Source organism: Polistes fuscatus, unplaced genomic scaffold (assembly GCF_010416935.1).
Source record: "Polistes fuscatus isolate 324 unplaced genomic scaffold, CU_Pfus_HIC Scaffold20, whole genome shotgun sequence".
Lineage (NCBI taxonomy): Eukaryota > Metazoa > Arthropoda > Insecta > Hymenoptera > Vespidae > Polistes > Polistes fuscatus.
In genome coordinates, this window is record NW_025113097.1 from 562,410 (window position 1) to 584,505 (window position 22,096).

General features: G+C 35.4%; 1 protein-coding gene across 2 annotated transcripts; it reads right to left on the reverse strand.

Moving 5' to 3' along the window:
- Positions 1-1,850: 1,850 nt before the first annotated feature.
- LOC122517417 (1-phosphatidylinositol 4,5-bisphosphate phosphodiesterase epsilon-1-like) lies at positions 1,851-21,189 on the reverse strand. 2 transcript variants are annotated; one of them, XM_043635787.1, is made up of 16 exons: positions 20,855-21,189; positions 19,806-19,951; positions 14,324-14,519; positions 9,728-10,177; positions 8,860-9,221; positions 8,630-8,731; positions 8,270-8,555; positions 7,990-8,222; positions 7,578-7,873; positions 7,266-7,492; positions 6,794-7,021; positions 5,884-6,108; positions 5,137-5,440; positions 4,645-5,002; positions 4,235-4,558; positions 1,851-4,141 (listed from the first exon to the last, which is right to left on the reverse strand). In XM_043635787.1, the coding sequence occupies exons 2-16, from the start codon at positions 19,826-19,828 to the stop codon at positions 2,626-2,628; spliced, it is 5,130 nt and encodes a 1,709-aa protein (XP_043491722.1). In that variant the 5' UTR covers positions 19,829-19,951; positions 20,855-21,189; the 3' UTR covers positions 1,851-2,625. The 2 variants fall into 2 exon arrangements, with proteins under 2 accessions (XP_043491722.1, XP_043491721.1); XM_043635786.1 differs by lacking the exon at positions 20,855-21,189 and having other exon boundaries at positions 7,990-8,213; positions 19,806-19,912.
- Positions 21,190-22,096: the final 907 nt, after the last annotated feature.

Below are 22,096 nucleotides of genomic sequence, written 5' to 3' on the forward strand. Positions count from 1 at the left end.
AAAAAAGAAAAAAAAACAATAATGAAATTGAAGTAAATCAAATTGTTTCTTCTTCTTTTTGTTGTTTCACAATAATTTCGCGCTTAGGACCTTTAAAAAGTATAAATACGATCCTGTATATATATGTGTGTACATATTTTCTAGTTTTCTTACCATCGCCGACGAAAAATCGAAATAGAATAGAAAGCATCCGGGTAATATTCTTAACGAGAGTGGTCCCAAAAGTATTAAGGAGTAACCGTTTCCCCCTTTTACGCAAGAGCTTTTCGAAAAGCTTCGAAAATTTGTATCTTTTTTTTTCTTTTTCTTTTTTTTTTAATTTTATTTTATTTTATTTTATTTTATCTTAAATCTTCTCAACCGCATCTCACATTGTTTAACTTATTTTTTTTTTTTCTCGGGATTATCAGCGACAACATTAAGTTAAACGCAAACCGCGTTTTTTTTACTAACAATTTTATTTATTTTTTTTTTTTCTTCGAAGTTTTTCGACGACCGACGGCCTCCTCCTCCTCCTCCTCCTCTTAATCGTTGACGATGTTGTTTCTTTAATTATTTATTTTATTTTATTTTATCTTGGGGTTTTTCTTTTTGCGAATTTTTTCAGGGGGGGGGTGGGAGTGTGTGTGTCGAGATTTAATTAAAATACACATAACGTTTAATTATCGTTATTAGTAGCCATTATTCGTTTGCGCCTATTTACATAAACGTTTATTTTCTCTCATTCTGATAATAACTAATTTGCAATAATTCTTCTCTTCCATGTTTTGTGTATAGAGTAATCATCATATATACACATATAATATATGTTATATATGTGTGCATGCACAACGATGTCACGAGACGTCGGAAGAGACGACAATTTTTTTTCCTTTTTTTACATTTTTTGCATTTATATATATAAGAAACATGATTATTATTATTATTATTATTATATATATTTGTCGGATTCAGATTGATTTACAATTTTTCGTAGGAAAAGTTAGCGTCGGTAGTTTTTTTTAGAAAATGGATATACAATATTATTTATGATGCATTGGAAGACGGAACGAGATTCTTGTGGCATCGTTGGCAGAATAAATATCGTTCGTCTAATCAATATATTTCATCATGCTACTGTCTGTCATTCTGTAGTTATCTTGTGTTATTTAATTAACAAAAATTAGGCTATCTCGGTATTGAACGAACCTTCTCAATTCTTCTTCTTCTTCTTCTTATTCTTCTTCGTTCAATTGTATGCACTTGAAAATTCTTGGCGCATGCATTCTGTTTATCTCGCAATGTGTTTATTCGAATGCATAAAAAAAAAAATCCACACTTCTCGGATCCTTGAAATATATACAATTTAATAATAAAGTTTCCTCCAAAGAAGAGATGAAAAGGAAGAGACGTTAGTGTATATGTATATTTCTATGAGTGTATGCATGTATGTTATGTATGTGTGTGTGTATGTGTATGTTTATGTAAGAAAGTAAACATCAATCAATTTTGCAAACTTTAGCGATCTATATATTATGCATCTATATATATATATGTATATAGAAGTTTGATATTTTCGAGTAATAATATTAAATATGATAATGAGTTCATGGTCTTTCTTTTTACATGTAAGAAATGAAAGATTCTTTTTTTCCTAGATAATTCATTTTCATTTTGTTTTTTTTTCTTCTTTCTTATGACAGACAGAGAGATAAAAGAGAGAAAGAGAGAGAGAGATAGAAAGAGAATGTGTTTGCGAATGTGTGTGTGTGTGTGTGTGTGTCTGTGTATGTGTAAAATTGTACTAAGAAATAATACTGACGTGTTATAAAGAAAGCCAGCCCCCATGGATTTTGGCTTTCTTTTGATCATTTTTGTTGTTCTTTGCCGACACGAAATGTCGTAATTATATACGTATACCTAAATTTGTATGCTCGAGTATCACTCTATCGCAACGTGATAATGGTCCAACACAGATATAGATCGATTTATGTTCCTCTAACTAGAATTTTCGCAAAAATCGAAATGATCTGATTTGTTCATTGAAATTTGAGATATGATTTCAATTAGTTCTTTCAATAATATTTATAATAATAATAATTATTATTATCGAGCTTATTAATGAATACGAGTAGCGCTAAAAGTATTCTATAATAATATATATATATATAACGTTAATTTTTCAATAATAATTGAATATATATAATCGTGGATTTTCATTGAAATAAATGAAATCATTTTCATAATGATATTGTTATTTTAATAAAAGGCTCGCAATATTGTAGAGAGAATCCATTGTTTTCCTCTCGTATCATATATAATATTAATAATATAATATGACTCGTCTAAAGAATAAAATATTTGAATGAGATTGGCCTTTGTCCTCTTACTCTCCGTCGAATTCGTATACAATTGAAATGTCTTGATTTATTTTCATTCGAACCTAATTGATACCTTTGAGGCTTTAGGCTAGTATTTCCAATGAATTATTAATAGGGGGTTGTTGATGGGGGTCGTTGATGGGGGTCGTTGATGGGGGTTGTTGTTGTTGTTGTTGTTGTTGATGATGGGTGTTGTTAGTATTTTTTAAAGCTGATTTCTTCGAGCGGCGAAGATCGAAGTTATCGACGTCGCTCGCGACTGCCACTATGATTTCCAAACCCTTAATTTCCTCAATGATACTTTCTTTAAATGAAGTGCCGCGTTAAGTATATCAGATTCGCGAGTATCCTCACCGTCGGAATGAACTTCTCGCCTACGGCCTGACATCAATAAACGATGTCTCAAACCTCTCGAGGTTGGATCAGATAGGGCTTCGCTTACTGGAACTTTTTCCTTGCTGGATCCAGGTAACGATACGGATCTACCAACCGAGAAACCCTTGCTTAACCTGTCTAACGTTGTAGGTATTAAATGTCGTCTAGGTGCGATTTGTTCTCTTTCTCTTAAACTAAATCTACCTAGGGTCTTCCAAAAAGCTTGAGTGCTATAAACATTTTCGTCGTCCCTGAGGACTCTTTGCTGACGACTACCACTACCAACAGCACCAGCTCCACCCCATTCCAATTCCTCGACCAATACAAATTTCATAGGATCCTCCATTCGCCTTGCCTTTACCAAAGCCTGAGCTAGAACGTCTTGCGCGGAACTACTCACTGGTACTCGTAAAATAGCGTAAGGAATTTCCGGTGAAACTTCGTTAATGCAAACTAAAAAAGTGTCTTCTTCGTCCCATATATGAGTTGAATGATCCCGCGAATTGGTGGTATCCAATTTCGAATGTCCGGCGGTACTTCGAATCGATAAAAGCCATGCTCGGCTACTTGGATCATCCCCGACACGTTTCAACAGGAATCTACCTTGTCCTTTCCACAATGCTTGAGCTTGAAGAGGGTGCTCGGTGGGATCGAGAATTCGTTGAGTCGGTAATTCTTCTCGATCTCGTTTTTCCCAACCACGGGAGACTTCCTCTACGAGAATAAATTCGTCAACGTGTTCAGGTGATATTCCTGCTTTTTGTAATGCTTGTAACATCACTTCTTGGGTAGTACTTTCTTGGGTTACTTTTAAAATGGTATAAGGTTCTTCCGGTATTACGTGATAAACCATTAGGAAAAACATTCTTCTTTTTAATGTTACCCCACCGAGACCTGCTGGATCTACGGTTGTCAATTTATCCGGTTCTTTACTCGACGACGGCCGTTTCGATGTCGTTTCCTTGTGATCGCGACAACAAGTATTGTAATCGAGACTTTCCTCTTCCAATCGGGAATAGATGAATAACGTGGATAAAGCTAATGGTTTGTTTTTACACGAACGCAATCGTACGTGTCTGTAACCTGGTCGTAGGCATTTTAAAGGTATCACGCGTTGAGCAATCAAATGATGAGAACTTGCTTCGACTATACCTAATCTTAAAAAGGCTAGATCTTTAAACATCACTTGGAAGCAGAACTTTTCATTCCATATTGGATTTAGGGCATTGCTTTGTATGACTTTGGTTTTATGTTTTGCACAATCGATCGGTATGCCCACCAACTCGATTTCAACGTACGTACTGGCCAAGAAGTTTGTTGCTGAAACGTATTGCCCAGACACTATCGACAATGCCAAATGGGCTGAGTGTAGACCATCAAATTCTTTGTCCCATGGATTGAATCGTCTATAAATATAAATATAAATATTAATGATACGTATTCTAATATCATTTATTTTCGTAATAATACATATTTTATAGATAAATAATTCGACGTGCCTATACATCATATGCGTCTTGTCCCACATCACCGAAGGTTTCCTCACGTATCCACATTGTCCGTTCTGTTCGAACATAGCAGCATTCAAATTTAATCCCGCATCGTCGGTTTGATAATTCAACGCTACCATTTGAATACCAAATGCCCAAAAGATCACAGGATTAAAATTGGTCGAATCGATACGCATTCCCGCTGGATACGTTCGAACTAATTGTGTTTCTGTATGAGCTACCACACCCAATGGCTGCTTTCTACAAATTTTTTTGGCTGCGCTTTCGTTCAATGACGAGCATTGGAAGCACGCTGGTACGCCACGGGTCGTCCTGATCAACGAACAACAACAATTGAATATATTCATTATCTCTTTTACTTTTTCTTTTAATACATCCAAAGAAATAATGAGTAAAACCTGATGAAAAGATTATCGATGTTACTGCCACCACTCGCAATTGAAGCAGACGTTGAAAGTGATTGCGGTGATCCCGAAGAAGAAGCTACACCACTGCTACCGATTCCAGCAATGCTGTGTCTTTGAACAGGTCCAGTATGAGCCTGATGACGAATTTTTCCAGATGTACCCGTCCCCGGAGTTGTGTTTAAGCCACGAAATTTAATAGCTTGCAAATAAACAACTAAATCTGACAATTCCTTAGCGATTTGACTACTTTGCTTTGGTTGAACTTTATCGTCGGTGGCGGTCTGATCCGATTTTAAACGAAGTTGCGACTGGTTACCCAAATATCTTTCGTAGCTCGATATCGAATTGTCTAAAAATAAAAAGAAACAAAACGAAAAAGACAAAATCAAACACATAAGAGAGTCTCCTCCTCGTTTAATGTTATTTATTCTCAAACTTTGAAGATTGAATGAAGATATTTGAGAATTGAACACAAATGATTACCATCGATATTATCGTCCTCGTCATCGTCTTCCTCATCATCCTCATCTTCGCTGTAATATTCGACCACGGACGGGCTACTAACGTCCGTTCGCATTTGTTTCATGGATGATGCTCGATCGGATATCAACATTTTGCTACGATAAGATGTCGATGCGTGAGATAACGGACCAGTTGGATCCACTACTAATTTCTTATTTTTTATTAATATCCTATGTCGCAATTGAGATGGTGAGGGTAGTTGAGGATCGTCACCGAAATCCGTTTCAAATAAAAACTTCGTTACAAGTTTCTCCCCAAAGACCAACTGTAATTAATAGAAAAAAAACTATTGTTTTTCTGCCTAATTGATGTACCAACAACGTAAACGTGTAGTAATTTATAATGAGTTAACGCGAGTAACAGCTGTTATCTTTAACTTTTTAATTGGGAATGACGAGTCGACTCGTTAGAATACTACGAAGATGACGTAAGTAAATAAGTTCTCCATTTAAAAGGTTAAAATAATTACGTTAATTTCAGTTGTTGACAAATTCTTTAAATATTTTTTATTAGATCGAAACATTTTTGGGGGTTGCGGCATTATTATATATTATATACAGGGTGTCGTAACACTTTTCACGATTTTTCATCAAGTACTTGAGATAACCTGACGAAAAAGTATTCGGAAAGAAAAGTTGATCACTTTTCGATTGGCTAATACATTGCAATAAAAAAAGCTTAGAAGATAATTGAAATCGATAAATTTACCTGAAAGATCTGTGCCATTCGTGCTTGTTGACTTTGGGAGCAGTGATTTTCTATGGAGAGTATAACCGGATAGGGTGAACTGACGAATGCACTCCTGTCAATCGCTTCTACTACCAATCGAAATGGGATCTTTGTGGTAAAGGTGTGGCCGTGATAAATGAGAGGTGATCCATCGTCCCCATCCCAGCAGTCTAATTCAACGCATCGACATCCGGTCAAAAGGACCTAAAAGATAGATTTCTCTATTTGAATTCGTTTAGTTTACACACTTCGATACTTATTTACGATTTATTTTGATAAAATGAAATACATAGGAACGGGGTTTAACACTAATCGTCGAGATCGTTTGGCTTGTTCGCAAAGACTGATTTAATTTCTTCGAATAGGATCGATTACGACGATTTAATTAAAACCCGAGAGGGAAACTTAGACCGTTTTATTTAACGTAATTTAGAATGTATTGGATATTTGATAAGATCGATTGGGCGGTACAACGTTGATTTCGAGAAAGTTAAAATTGGAAATATCAGCTATCGAATCGATCGGAACTGATGTTTCTTGTGAGCTTTGGATAGTAGGTCAAACGATGGGTCAAATGGCGAGTAAAATACTAGGTCATAAGTTGAATTGGGCCGATAAAAAACTTATGGACAAACTTTCCTACTTTCAGAACTACTGACAAAACGTTAATTAAACACACTACAGCATCGTATCGTATTTGTTTTACAAATAATTACTAACTCTCGCACAAAACAATAATTATTTTCATTGCTGATAAAGACAATTTTTAATAATATTAATTATAGCAGACAATTGTGAGAAATAAAATGAAAATTCTTGAAAGAAGCATTAGATTTTGAAGAAAGTGCTTCGACTTTTTGGAATATTAGCGTTTAAAAATGAGTAAAACCTGTGAATAAAGTTGGACGGATGATTCGCCCTTAAGCTGATGGCCAGTCAGATAAGTGTTGTGGGAGCTTGCAATGTAATATTGCGATAAGGGCTGCTGCATTTCGTTTTCCAAGGGTGTCGCGTATTCGTTTGGAAAAGCGTAATTGTCCTTGTCCATCATGTATCGTGCAAAACCCTCGAAAGACAAACACCATTGTGTGCGTAATACTGGATCTGGTTCATGCCTCTGGAATTAGAAAATGTAGGGAAAAACAAATGAAAATTTGATTGCGTGTTCTTTTTTTTTCCAAAGCGTATCTCGTCGTATAGTTCTAGTCTGATTTATCTGTAATTTGTGTCTAACTTGTTCACGTTCATTGAAAGGGTAGAATCTAAAGATAGATGGATAGTAGGTAGTAGGTAGGTAGATAGGTAGATAGATAAGTTAATTAGTTGTTAGTTAGAGTAAGACGTAAAGTTAAGAAATTTACCTTGACGAGGGCTTTGATCTCGTCGTCGGTAAGCTTTTCTTGTTGTCGAGATTCGAGGAACTTTGTGAATGTGGCAAGAGTGATTACTTGAGACTTGGACGTGTCGACGCCAGAACAATTGTTCATTATACTCGCAGCTGCAACGGCGTCAAAAATTTGTTTCTTATGAAGGTTTCCGCTGGTTTTGTATTCGTGACAATCGATCGAATTGTTTCTGGTTAAAAGTCCTGTATTAAATATGAGAGATTTCGTATATTATTATTTAGATTAAATGTGATTCGAAATATTGTGATGATTATTATCGTTTCTTACCGATTCTTTGTGGGGTGGCATCGCTGGTTTGTCTTAATACTGCTGGACGTGTACTAAAATCTCGAAGCGAACCATCGCTCTGACTTCGGCACGTGATCGCAAGCTGCCCAAAGAGATCACGTAGGTCCTTTCTAGCTCGAAGGCTGAACGATCGGAAAAGTGCCACGAACTCGACAAAGTTCAACTGAGTCTCATACATAATGGAAGTGGCACGTGTTTTCACCTGCAAAGAAGTTTCCGATCCACCTGGCATTCCTCCACCATTTCTGTCCTTGTCTCTAGGAACGCAAAGCAAGCTGTTTCCAAGTGGTGATAGCGATGATATAGAATGAAACAAATGAAAAGTACAAGTATATGTATAACATACATATATATAAATACGGTTAGATAAGTTTTTTCATTTGATCGATACCTTTGTAAACTGGAATAAGGCAAGTTGGAAGTTACTATTCTTTCGGCTGAACCAGGTGGACTGCGCGATATAACTCGATCTCTGCTGGCTCTTGGCGATGCTGGAATTATTCTTGTTAAGGATTCTCTACTGCCAGTTATATGACGAAAAGGAGCGCCAGCAGATAAACCGCCGGATAAACCGCCATCCGAAGACGAAGAGTCGTATTGTTTAAAGCTGATCTCCTGAAATGTCTGAGTGCATACTTTCGAGTCTATTGTAAATCATTGTCTTAACATACCTTTGTCAAAGCATGAATATTGCCGATAGATTTGGTCTTTTTTCCCTTAACGTTTCTTTTGCGGATATTAGCACTACTAGTTGGCGATAGGGTTCCAACACTTTCGGTCAATGACCAATCGCGGCCACCAAAAACTCGTATCGCATCAGCGGTCATAGGCTCGAGGCAACCTTCCTCGAAATACAATTGTAGATATTTTTCTTTGAGCCAACGAGATCTTCGATCCGTTAACTGTCGCTGTCGCTTCAGGCCTCGTAATATCCAACACAATCCCATATACCATATCCTAAAATAAAGGGATAAGAATTTTCTAATTTACTGTCTTCCCATCCTACTGTTTTCGGCTAAATCTTTACTCACTTGCCAAGCGCCGGGGGACAAAGTAGAAAGAGCAATCGATTGTCAGGCAGATTGGAACCATACATGAGGCCGATACAAGAATCTGACCCAGGTAGGCCATACCTATACGAATGATACGATACGATACGAATTACGAGATCACGAGTTACTATTTCATATGTGTGTGTATAAGTACACACACCAGTTTTTTTTTATTGACTCGATAAAAAGGGATCATTTTGATCCTTCACCTTTTGCATATGCTCCTAAGGTCGGCCTCCCTGTCACGGTCGCAACAACCAATCATGATTTCTTTAACGGAGGCCAAATCGAGGTATCCTTCCTCTAAAGTGACCGATGCACAATCATTTTGTAGTGCCGCGTATCTGCTTACTAAACCAGCTGGCATATTATTCTCGGGATTGCTCGTGATTGAGAACTCGGTGTAGGCGGCTGTGTTGGTTCCGAATTGGCCCGTTTTCAATGAACTCCACGGTGGTTTTTCCCAGACAAAGGTACCGCACGCTCGATCGACTCGTGCGAATACCAAGGCCGTTCTCGAAGTGCCGCTTTCACAATCCCAATGTACCAACGTTGTACCATGGTGTAATATCTAATCACATCAGTTTCCTTTATCTTATTCCTTTTTCCATATAACATTTATTGTTTCATGATAAACGATACGAATTATTACGATACACGTGTACTTTCTTCTCTCTAATTGTAAGATATATTAAACCTTTATTAGCAAGCAAGTAGTTAGAACAAAGTAGTATTATACCTAGTTACGATAAAGCTCGTATCAACATAATTAATTATTACCGCCGACCCTTCCTTCCTTCCTTCCACCAAGTTCACAGTTTGCTCCTAGCAAATAAGGGAGTACTTTTTTTTTACTTCCCATTGCGGTCTCTGAATGGAACGATTCTCATAGCTATTTCTCTAACGCGTTAAAGCAGGATAAGGGACGAAAACGCGCAAAATGTTAGCGAGAGAAAGATAAATCTCTTTTATGGCTGTCGTACCTACTTATACGCTTTACCGAAGTTAACTTAAGTACCTAATTATTATTCCCCTATCCACACTCACACAGAAAGTTATCAGCTTAACTCAATATACCTGTAAGATATGAAGATCCATTCCTGTGCGTGGCGCGGCAACTGGGAAAAGGGCAACCCCATGATCTATGGGGATCGGTTGGACCGGTTTATAAGAATTAAGATCAAGATGATAATCATTCTCATCGCATTCCTCGGCCATGTAGGTCTGCTCGATCGCTGTGGTGTGTAGACTGAGGGTGCGGTGAAGGGAGCCGGTGGTTGCATCCCTTCCACGAGCGTGCCGATGCTTGTGGAACAGTGCAACCTTTTCCAGGACGGCGTTCGTATCGTAGATCTCGTTTGTCTTTTTTAATGAGCTCCATCCTGAAGGAGCTTCGGTATTACTTTCGACGTCTATCCGTGGACCAACCGATGCAGCACCACCAGAAGAACTTACATTTTCAATCGGCCCAATCTCTTTTGTTTTATCTTTCGTGCTCTCGCGGCTGTTCTTTTTCTCGATATCGCTCTGACAAATTAAACAAAAATATCAACAATTTCTTAGATTAACTAATTGTTATTGTTATATTGAATAGTAATTGCAAATTTTTGTATTATTATCAGTTACGGTATATTAAAAGGGGAAATAACGTGTAGAGGCTTCAAAAAATTTAATTTTCTTTTTTTAATTCCTAGAATAATTCGTGCCAGTTCTTTATAGGTTTTTACGATCAAATAGGCAAATATCGCGCGCGTTGTTAGTTTTTATTTATAAATAGAATATATTTTTTTCTCTCGTCTGATATATAAGACTGACTAATAATTATCTTCGCTGAAGACGAACCGATGATACCCCACCACCACCTTCTTCATCTCTATTGCAACTGAACTATTCAAGAAAAGAAAGGGGAGTAGGACTGTTATTCAGCACCTTGTATAAATAGTCCTTTCTGGAAATATGAATATGACCGAGCATTGTAAACAGTTTGTGCAGTATTACAAATTTCTAAGACGTCCAAAGTCAACTGCAATTCATTCTGCTTTAGTTTATCATCCTCCCTCCTCATCAGAATACGCTTTCACGAACGTGAACAAAAATTTGACATTTTCATCGTTCGACGCGTTCTTATTGCCTCAATGAAATATATTTTTAAACTACGAACTTTTACGAGTATTCTGCTAGTTTCAAAGTCACAATATTTTCATGCCAGAGGAGGATACAAAATATTAAAAATATCTAAAAAAGGGCGCGAGCTTTATTTTGGCTATCGTATATATATTTCTTTATTTTCTAAATTAATTCAAATATAATTACTGTGTGAGAGAGTGAACAGAAAAGCAATGTTCTTTTGTCATCATTATAATGGTATGAATATGAGTGCACGAGAATTTATTGTAGGATGAATTTATTGTAGGAAAACGCATGTGTTTTCTTGCATGAATTGGTTTATTTCTTAAGAAAATTCTTACAAATTTACCGAACTATATTTCCAATCTAACTTTTCCGTCGTTAATTAAAAAGATTTCCAATTAACCGATTCATGGGTTGTGAAAACTTCTACGTTACACCTTGAAAAGACTGATCGTTATAATTATATCAACTTTTAATGCTTATTCATTAGAGATGTTGCATTTGTTTTTCTTGTTTGTTCGTTAATTATATTCGTATAAGTTTGCGAGAGTAATCGTCGGATCATATGATAATATAAGTATAAAGAATACATGATATATAAGAAAGATTTTTCCTATTACCAGGGCTGGGTTAAATGTTCTTAAGTGGGCTATAAATTTGTAGACTTTTCACAGTTTGAAAATGTGAAACGAAAATTTACGTAAGCCAACTTAACTCAAGCACACCCCCACAAGCCAACTGTCAAGCCAACCCAAAGCATTCAACAAATCAGGCAAGCAAGCAAGCAGTATTATTTTTCACTATGGTGATTATTAGCGACAAGAGCAAGTAGTTTCCGCCGGCCTACAACCATCGTAACTGCTGGAGGCCGATAGAAACCCCTATCCTTGTCGTTTTACAACTATTTTCTTCAGCTTTGATTTGATTTTGTATTCTTCATCTCTTTTTACTTTTTCCTCCTGCTTCTTCTTCTTCTTCTTTCTGTTTCACGAGTTGAGATTTGACTTCTATTTTCTTAATTCTTCTTCTTCTTTCTGTGCATCATCCGGTCGTAGGAAAATTCTTAACGCCGAGAAACCAGGAATTCCGTTTGGAATTTCTAGCAAGTAAGTAAGCAAGAAAGGAAGAAAGAGATAGGAAGATGCCATACGGTTTGAGAAAAGCGATTTTCTTAGGTGTCCTATCGGATAAACCATTCATCCACGTCTAACGTTTAAATCTATAGCTCCTGGGAGATGTCCAACGTTGTTCTCACCCAGAGTGAAAATATTATCGACGTCTTGCACTTCAGGCTGTACCGCCTCCCTTTCTTTCTCTTTCTTTTTCTTCTTTTTCTTTTTCTTTATACGTCAGATTAAGTCAATTCGAATCTCTTATAGAGGTATCGACAAGATTTTTCTCCTATTCTTATTTTGTTCAAAACTTACTTCGAATAAAGATTTCTATCGAGACGACGACGACGACGACGACGACGACGAGATATGTTTAGAATTTCAATCAAATCCGATTTGTCGTGAAATTATTTCTCTCTTTATCGTTCATTTCTTTGTTGATAAATTTTTCTATCAACGAAAGAGATTCCTTTTTATTTTTTTGATTTGTTTTACATTGAGAAATTAGTTATGCTATTTGTAATATGGAAATCATATATTATGCGTTCTCTCCCTTTACAATTTCTCTCTTCTCTTTTCCATTTAAAATAATAATTTATTCAAATTTTATTCAAATTTCATAACACTTTATATGAGTGTAGAGTTCGATACTATAATATTTAAAGATTTATATATATATTCGTGTAACGATGTAGATATCGTCGTAAAAAATCGTCGTTTAAATTCGTTTAGAAAATCAAGTACATTCTTTTTCTTCGTTTTTGTAATAAGAAAATCGAACAATTAAGATTCATTTAGATTTACGTTACCTATTCCGTTTTGTAAAACGAAATTTTTCTATATACATATATTTTGTATATTTTTATTTTAATGAAATATCTAATTTATCTTACAAACAAATAAAAAAAACAAAGCTAGAAAGGAGATAAACGTAGATTACAGACATTTATATAACTTTATATATTTATATAACTTATTATATAAACTCCTATGAATTTCTCGTCAATTCGAAAACGACAAGGTTGTGTTAATAATAGAGCTCATTGATCGAGATGTATTATTATCTACGAGAGAGCAAATTGGAACAGATAATATTAGTACGAATAACGATTTGCGATTTTAATCTCACCCCCTTCCGAATATTATTCTCTTATAGAAAATAACATGCACGTATTATAATATACTTATCGATATATGAGTCGTTCAAAAGTTAATACGATTAATTTCGAAAAATAAAAATTCACAAAATTAATGTCCTTTTAATACACCTTTTTTAATACACCTTACGTGTTAATCTACTATTCGTCTTTCTTTTTATTTCATATTCTTTTTCCTCAGTCTATGAACGATCGAATGATATTTTTACATTTGTTCGGCGATGACAACAATGACAATACTCGTAAATTTTATTTACAAAAAACAAAAAATCCATCTGATTCGTTTAGAGAAATGGGGGGGGATGGGGATGGGGATGGGGATGGGTATTGGAGGGAAAGTTGGCAATTTGTCGAATATACGAGAGACACGTATAATTGATAATTGATAGAAAATAGGTAACACAAAGAGAACGGAAAGGCAGTATCTCGATATTTGTAGGACGTGCTGCCAGGAAACATTGAACACGCAGTGATAATCGATCTTCTATTTTACGGGCGCGCGTTATACCTATCTTTCTTTTCGTTCTAGAAAAGCTACTTTGGCAAGCTTCTCTCCCTATGACTTTCCCGAGAGAAAAGCTTTTCTTGCACACTTTCCGGAAACTATACCCTCCGAGACTCTACCTTTGGGATTAGGCTACCTCAGAGATGAGTATTACTTTACTCAAACCGTGTTTGAGAAAAGGAAGAATGATTATCAGCTTCCATTGGATACGTGTTCGTGTTGTATAGTAGAAATGTATACTATAAATAATATATCATGTGCGGACACAATAGCTCCTTTCGTGATATGTTTTTCGAAGGTTTTTCGTAAAATAGGGGAGAATATAGAAATGGACGTGGTGTGTATGAATTGTTATTGATATAGTTCTTTTTCTTTTTGACGGATCTACAAAAGAATAGTCACTTATTCCTACACGAAGATATCTTACTAAGATGAACTTCCTTGTTGTATAAACCTTTTCACAAGTTTTCTTTTGACCCCATGCTCTCGATACGGTGGATCAAATAAATCGAGAAAAGAAAAAAAGAAAAAAAGAAACGAAAGAATGGACTTATCTTCAAAGATTTATTATTTCTCGTATGGTTTCTTTACGAAGAGCGAGGAAAACTTGCTTTTCACGTAACATGAAAAAAGAATTAAAAATATAAGAACTTTTAATTCACGTCGATTATTATTCGTAATTCTTTCGCGCAAACTTTGATCTAATAATCATCACGATTAGATGACGGTTTAATTCGTTTTGAAAAAAAGCAACAAGATAAAATCTCACCTTGTATTCGTTAGCGTTGACTTCTCTTAATTCCCGCAAAAAGGCACCAAAAAATGGTACCACTGGACATTCTGGCATTGCGAGAGCACGAGCTAACGCATGCTCGTACTCGGAAGACAAAAGGGCGGAGGCAAGATATTCCAGAACAGGAATTGGCTCGCTTACGCTCGGGTAAAATGGCTTCAGCTTGTTTGATCTGTAACCGAAATGTTTTTTTTTCAAAACCTGATTTTTAACATATTTCAATTGGCCGAAAATTTGTTCAGTAGTTTCATTTAACTAAAGTCATTTCAAAGCTGTGTGGTCTAAACGTTGATATTTCTTCAAGATAAAAATATGATTGTATTTCTTATTAAAGTATTATTTCTATTTGTTTTTCGGTATTTTTATTAATTAATTGTAAAATTAATGATCGATATATGTAATAATAATATATTAGCTCATTAAATGAATTCCTTTGGGTTCAGTTTGGAGATAGTTCATTCAAAAGTACGGGAATTGGAAACTTTTGAAAAACTACTTCTTTTTCCGACTCGATTAAATACCAAGGGAACGTTTTTGAGAATTTTTATCGCATTCTATTCGCTTGCCCCGATATTCTACCAGAGAGCGCGCTGAATTTTTCTTTTCCTTTGTTTTTTTTTTCTTTATTCTTTTTTTCTCTCGTACATTTCGACCTCCTCTAACGGTCGAATATGGATTTTAAAGTGGAACGAACGAAAACGGACGAAGGGAAAAAAAGGAAAAATGAGAATCGAGTTTAGAATTTGAACGAAAAAGGAAGTTGAAAGATGAATATTTTAACTTGGGAGAAGTTGCTGCTAGCTAAAATGTTCAGAAACGTATCTTATTTTTCCTCTACTTACAGAATTCTCACGTTTTAACTTTTATGATAGTTAGTTCTCTTCGTACGTCAAGCTTTCTAAGACTAACTGTTAGAAGTAATAGTCTAACGTCACGTTTGTGGGATTTTCGAAGATACTTGTTATTTGAGTTAAGTGGCTTCACTGTGCACAACTTTTTCTCTACGTTTCTTCTCTCTTACATTTTTGTCGACAACGATTCTTGTCACACATATTCCATTACAAAGAAATAAGAACGTATGGAGTTTAATTTTTTGTTAATATTACAAAAAGAAGAGAAACGGAAAGAGAGAGAAGAAAGAAATGCCTCGAGGTAACCTTTCTTATTCTTTACGAACAGGATTAAATTTGCCCTTAGGAGATTGCAGTCTTCGGGCATACAATCTACTCACTATCTTTCCTCCTGTCTTTCTTTATTCCCATTCTATTCTTTTTTTTCTTTTTTTTTTTTATATTTTTTGTCTACCTTTGAAACACAAAAGACCGGAGTAAAATGAAGTTTACGTCTAGTACCACTTGTTATGATTATCTCAAAGCAAAGACAAATTTTGTTCTAATTTATCCGACTTACATGCGCCTTTACTTAAATCGAAAATCTCGGTAAACGAGATTTGATTTTTTATTCAATAATAATCCGAAAAATTTAATATGATGAATTTGTCTACTTTGCCTTTGGCTTTGAAATAAATCACAAGTATTTGCACTAAACAACATTGTGTTTTAATATCAATTGCTTTATTATAATAGATTGAGTTTTCATAATAAATTTACAAATTACTGAACATCTTTTTTGAGAAATTATTACTGTATTAATAAGCATGCTGACACGTAAAAGGTGTATCCGAACGCAACCCTTTAAACCAAGTGTTGCTCGATGGATTACAGAAGCACGGATAATGCATTTCGATTTGTTCACTTCTTCAAACGTTTGCATCTCAATCAATCTATGATTAAGTGCTTATGCATTTGACGTAGAATTTCATGAATTGATTTGTTCTCAGCTTTTCTACGAATACAAGCACAGTTTCGTTTTGTATCAAAATATTTCGGTATACTCCCCGTATATGGGTTGGGGGAAAAGAAAGTTGAGTAAAACAACAGCAGCTCGATTCCATTTCTCTCTTCAGCCACAAATGACGCTTTTCCATTATTGGAAGCCACGTTGTAAGCCACGAACGGGCGATATCCGGAAGAAACATCCGGTAGATAGCCATTAACTGTTCTACCCCTTGAAGGCCCACTCATCCCTTCTCTTTTTCTCTCTCCACCACCCCCTCTTCCTTCTGTGTCTCTTTCTTTCTCACATATACACACATTTCTTCTCTTTCTTTTGAACTATCTCTTTAAAACCTCTTACGAGTTCTGCCACAATTTTCTTCCTAATCTACACGTGGATCTCCCCAAGTACTCCACCCCCTCACCCTCTCTCTCTCTCTCTTTGTTGCTCCCCTTTACTTCTTCTTCTTCTTCTTCTCCTAACTTGTTTGAGAAACTTTCGAGATCTGTGGTTTCCCAAAGAAACTTTCCTAAGGTATCGGAAGAGAACGATATCGAAGAAGAACGACAGCGGAATAAGAGGGAAAGAAGAAAAAATAAGAGCAAGTTTCACGTAAAGTTAGACTTTCTTTTTCGAAAGAAAATGTTGCATGCAAACGGCATATTGTAAGTACCTACTGTACTTCTTTTTCTTCTTCTTCTTCTTTTACTACTTCTACCAACGTCATATCGTTATTTTATATTTCTTATTTATATTTTTTCTTCTACTTGCATTTATTTATTTTCGTATATTTCTCGATCTTATTTCTTTTCAATATTTTATCGAAGGAGAAAACTGGAACGACAGTTCGTAAATTTTATATCGTATATTATATCTACTTTTCTATATATCTTTTATAAATAAAAGTATTATATATTGTATTATATTGTATAAAGTGAAAAGAGTTTCTTAGGTGATTTAACTAATCAACTATTCTCTTAGTTTGATATTTATGTTAAGGATAGTTATATTTTTATTTTTTATTATGAAGAAAATATAATTTAAATATTGCATCGAAATAAGAATTTTGTATTTCTTTTTTTATTGAAGTTATTATTTTGATAATTCAAATCATTTAGGAATTGTTCATCAATTTATTATGAAGAAAATATAATTTAAATATTGCAACGATAAGAATTTTGTATTTCCTTTTTTATTGAAGTTATTATTTTAATAATTCAAATCATTTAGAAATCGTTCATCAATTTATTATTTTAGAATTGCGTAACATAAGTACTTAAGATCGAAATAAGAATGATAACCCCGTTCAGTTATTTTATTTCCCTTTTTAAACATTCTTTTCCGTTGAAGGGTTTTAAAGGATGATTCACGCGCGATACACGAATATTTTATATTCATTTTTGAAAACTCTCCTTTCTAATTAAAGCACTCCAAAGAATCATTATTATATTCACAACGGGAGAATAAGAAGAAGAAGAAAAAGTAGGAGAAGAAGGAGGAGGAGGAGGTGTAGGTGGAGGGAAAAAAAAATAAGTCTACCTATACAGGGTTGAAATTACGAGCGAACGCGGCCAACCGCGTGGTGGCCCTTCTTCAAGGCCGTGGGATGTAGATTAAAAAGTTCTTAGCCACACGATGGAGAGCGACTTCCATCTTCCTTGGAAAGTCTTTCGTGGAATGGCACGTAAGGCACGTAACTAAAACATCTTCTCTCTCTTATTTCTTTTTTCTTTTCTCTCCTTTTTCTCTCCCCTCATCTTCTAATACTTTATTTTTATTTTTATTTTTATATCTTTAGTTTTTATTTTTTTTTCTCTAACCCAAACAACAAGGTGGAACGAGAAAAAAAACAGTTAGAAGAGACAAAAATATATGAACGCTCGTAAGCTTAAATTCTTTCCACTTTTTCTTTTTTCCTCTTTCTTTTCTTTTCTTTTCTCTCTTCAAACCGACAAAGATAATTAGCTCGTTGCTTACGAATTATCTTTTAATTGAACTACATTCGCGAGAGGATATACGAACACTTTTTCTTTTAGTTTTTTTTCACTACTTTGAGATGTTTTTTATCCTTTTTTTTCTTTTTTTTTTTTAATAATCGAGGAAGGTAATTTTAGGACCAACCAAAAAATAATTGACAAGAAAAATTATCTCGTTTCTTTCGGATTATCTGTTTTCGTTTGGTTCTAACAAAAGAATGAAGGATATCTTCGATCCTTTCGGAAAAATGACGGCATGTCGATGGTGAAAGAAAAAAAAGGGAGAGAGAAAGAAAAAAAAAAGGGAAACAAAGAAGGGAAAACGTTTTTAGGGCTCCGAGAAACGATAAAGTTTCGCGAAATACGGTTTTCGCTTTGAGAAAGATAATGGATGTCTAGGCGAAAGCCACTTCAAGATTCTCGAAGCAACGAGACGAGATACGAATTGGAAAAGACATCCCATTGTCTTAAATAATGCATAGGAGGGGAGAATTTGACGCTAGCAAACACGCCATGATGAACCTGATGCTAAAAAAACATTTTACCTAGTCGATCTTACTTTTTACGGAGAACGCGAACTACCAAACAAACAAAATTCTACTTTGTTTTTATCGTTTATATATTTGAAAACAAATTTTTTATTTTCAATAGAATGCAGGTAAAAAAACTTTGTCGAGAGGCTTCTTTGCGTTGTTGACAATGCCTAGGAACATGCTAGCAATGGCGGATTTCTGGCTTTGACGGTAACATATACAAATAAATAAAGTGTTTTTATACTTTGATTCATCGATCACGAAAGAAATTTTTGCATATTTTTCGATCTTCGAGTAAAGAACCGGATCATCGGGAATTGGAAGAAGCATGGGTGGGGGGGAAGGGGAGGAATTGTGTTAGTCCAAGGGATAAAGATTAGGCAAGCCGTCCTTGCTCGATTTTCCCAAGTTTTAACATGGTGTGACATCGTGGAAAGTTCGTAGAAACATCTAAATCGGATTACACTTGCAAAACTCGAGAGAGATATATTCTCTCTACATTTATCGACGTTGAACGTGACGTGTGTTTGCGACGAATTGAGACGGACACTATTACGAATGATAGCATTCATCTCAACTATTCTCGTTATTTTATGATCTATTTCAATACGATGATTTATTTATTCTACACGAAGAAAAATCTTGGTCGTATTACGTTCCCTCTATTTTCACGATTGCATCCTCCGTTATTTTCTTTTAATACCATCATTACTATGATGCAATATATTATTTGCACCATTATCGTTAAATTATTATTATCATGTTATTTAGATTATTATCGCAACAACTGTATATACATCATTGTAAGACTATTAAATCCTACAGGGTTTTACCCTATTTTACATTTTTTTTTTTCGTCCTTCCTACAAAAGCCCTTTTCTAACCCTCGTCAAATTCTTAAACCGAGCCCACCCAACTTTCTTGGAATTTTTCATTTTCCCCAAAATCCGTCCTTCCCAAGGTATTTCTAAATTTATTTTATACCCTTTAAAAAAGATCACTTTAATTAATATCTACTTTCTCTTACTTTCTAACAAATATAACGTTTTTCGTTTATTATATCTGAACGAATACAAATGTTTATTAAACGTGTTATAAATATTAAATACTTACTTGAGACCAGCTATAATCTCCATAGCCGAATTAAAGTTTCCAGTATTCCAACAAGTTAGAGCTACTCGTAGTAGGCAAGATAACACTGCCTGACGTTCTTCTACAGTGGCACCGCTGGTTATAACGTGGGTTACCCATGAGCTCACCTATAAAACACAAATAATGCACGCGAATGATTTATCGATACATTGAATTTTTCAATTGTACATATTTGTTATAAGATTTATCTCCTATTTCAACTAAGCTATTAATATTCATGATTTTATGAAAATTTATCTCTTAATGATAATATCGAATGATACAGGTTCTCTTATTATTAGTAGAAATAGTATTATGGTAAGTGCAGTGGTATTATGGTAATCGCAGAACAATCAACATTGTACAAACACATTGTTTATAGAATTGGTTTCGTAAAACGTATCATCGTTACGTTTACATATATATTGTTCGGCTTACGTTCGATATTGTTATCATATGCATTCGAAATGTAATCTATCGTTACTTTGAAAGAGAAAAATAAAAAAAAATAAAAAAATAAAAGGAAGATCGATTTTGAAAGCTGCGAGAAGAAACAACCCTGCCAATGGAAATGTAAAAGATTATGAAAGAGTATAAGAGAAAATGGGAGGGAGGAGTGAGAGTGGTTGCTTTTACCGAACTATAACTGGGCTTCCTTGAGGCAAACTTTTGTACCTTTTTACTTTGTACCTTGAGGCAGACACGTTCGCGACCATGAAATTATTTCTCGCGTGTGTTTGCGTAAGAGCAACTGAAAAAGAACGCGCAGGCGCCAAGTTCGTTCGTTCGCATACTCGGAGGGGTGAGAAAATTGGTCAATGTAGCAGCAACAGCAGCAGCAGCAGCAGCAGCTTATCGTTTCTCGATTCCACCTCCCCCTTTTATCTTTACCATGATCTGTCTCGTATCCCGAGAAAGATGAGAGAGGGTGAAACGATAAACGAGCCGATAAACGCGACCGGTAAACGACGTGGAACGATTAAGAGGGTGGAGGAGGGAGAGAGAGGGGGAAAAAGAGAAGGGGTAGATACCTCATTGAATCGATTGATGAGCGTCTGAACGGAAGCAAAAACTGTAGCACCGGGCCAAGTGGATTCTTCCTCGGTCTGGGTCGAGCTATTTGCTTTGCTTGGGCTGCTGCAACTGCGACTCGGCGACGGGGGTGGCCTCGCGGCTGATTTTTGCAATGCGTTTTGATCCTGGGATACTTGCTTTAGGTACTCGTTTGGTGGTACCTGATAAAATAGTTGGTATTCGACTTCCGTCAACCTGAGCGCCACCTCCTCGGGGAAGTGCAGCAGCTTGTGCAGATCCTCCAGCTCCTCAGAGCTCCGAGGCAGCTGCGGCTGCGGCCGCTTCTCCAGCTCTGAAACATTTCAAATCAAATAAATCAATCCTAATGTTGGATTTTTGAAGTTATACTTCTTTTTACGGGTTTGGGAAAATGTGATGGGAGTGTGATTTTTTTCAGAGCGACACCACGAACTTATTATTATTATTTATATTTTTATTATTATATTATATATATTATTATTATTATTATTCGTGATCCTTTTTTCTAATCAAGCACATATCACAAATGCCCACTATTATTACGAGTCTCGACTCATTTCTCATTTTCACACTCGGACTAACTTTCAGGAATACTCGAGCGTGAGAAATTTGAAAAGTATTACAACATGGTATGTACGATATACACGTATACGTATATACATATAGATATACTTATGTTCGATCATCACCCTGAGGGATTTTACATTTTCCTCGTGCATCAAATTCAAAGCTACGAGAGGAATTGTCTCTTTGTTACTTTATATAAATTACACGCTTATAATTAATCTTTCAGTACATATATATTCATTTGCTTTTGTTAAACTTTCATAACGAACTATTCGTTTCTGTCATTTTTCTTATACTAACGAACGGAACGAACGGAAACGAAAATGAAACCGAAAACGAAAACGAAAATGAAAATGAAAACGAAAACGAAAAAGTAAATGTAAAAGAAGTTAAAAGAAATGAAAAAAAAAAAAAGAAACGGGGTGGTGAAAGAAATTTCGCGAAAAATTTCGAAAGTAACATAGATGTTTGCACGGTTGCATATGTTAAGTCCATTGCTTGCTTGCTTGCTTGCTTGCTTGCAAGCACCGCACCGATTTTTAAAGCTGACCCAGTTTATATGAGAAATAATTCAGAACGCGGAGAACTGGCTTTACTATACGAGGTAGTAGTAATAGTAGTAGTAGTAGTAGTTGTCGCGCGTGCACTAGCAT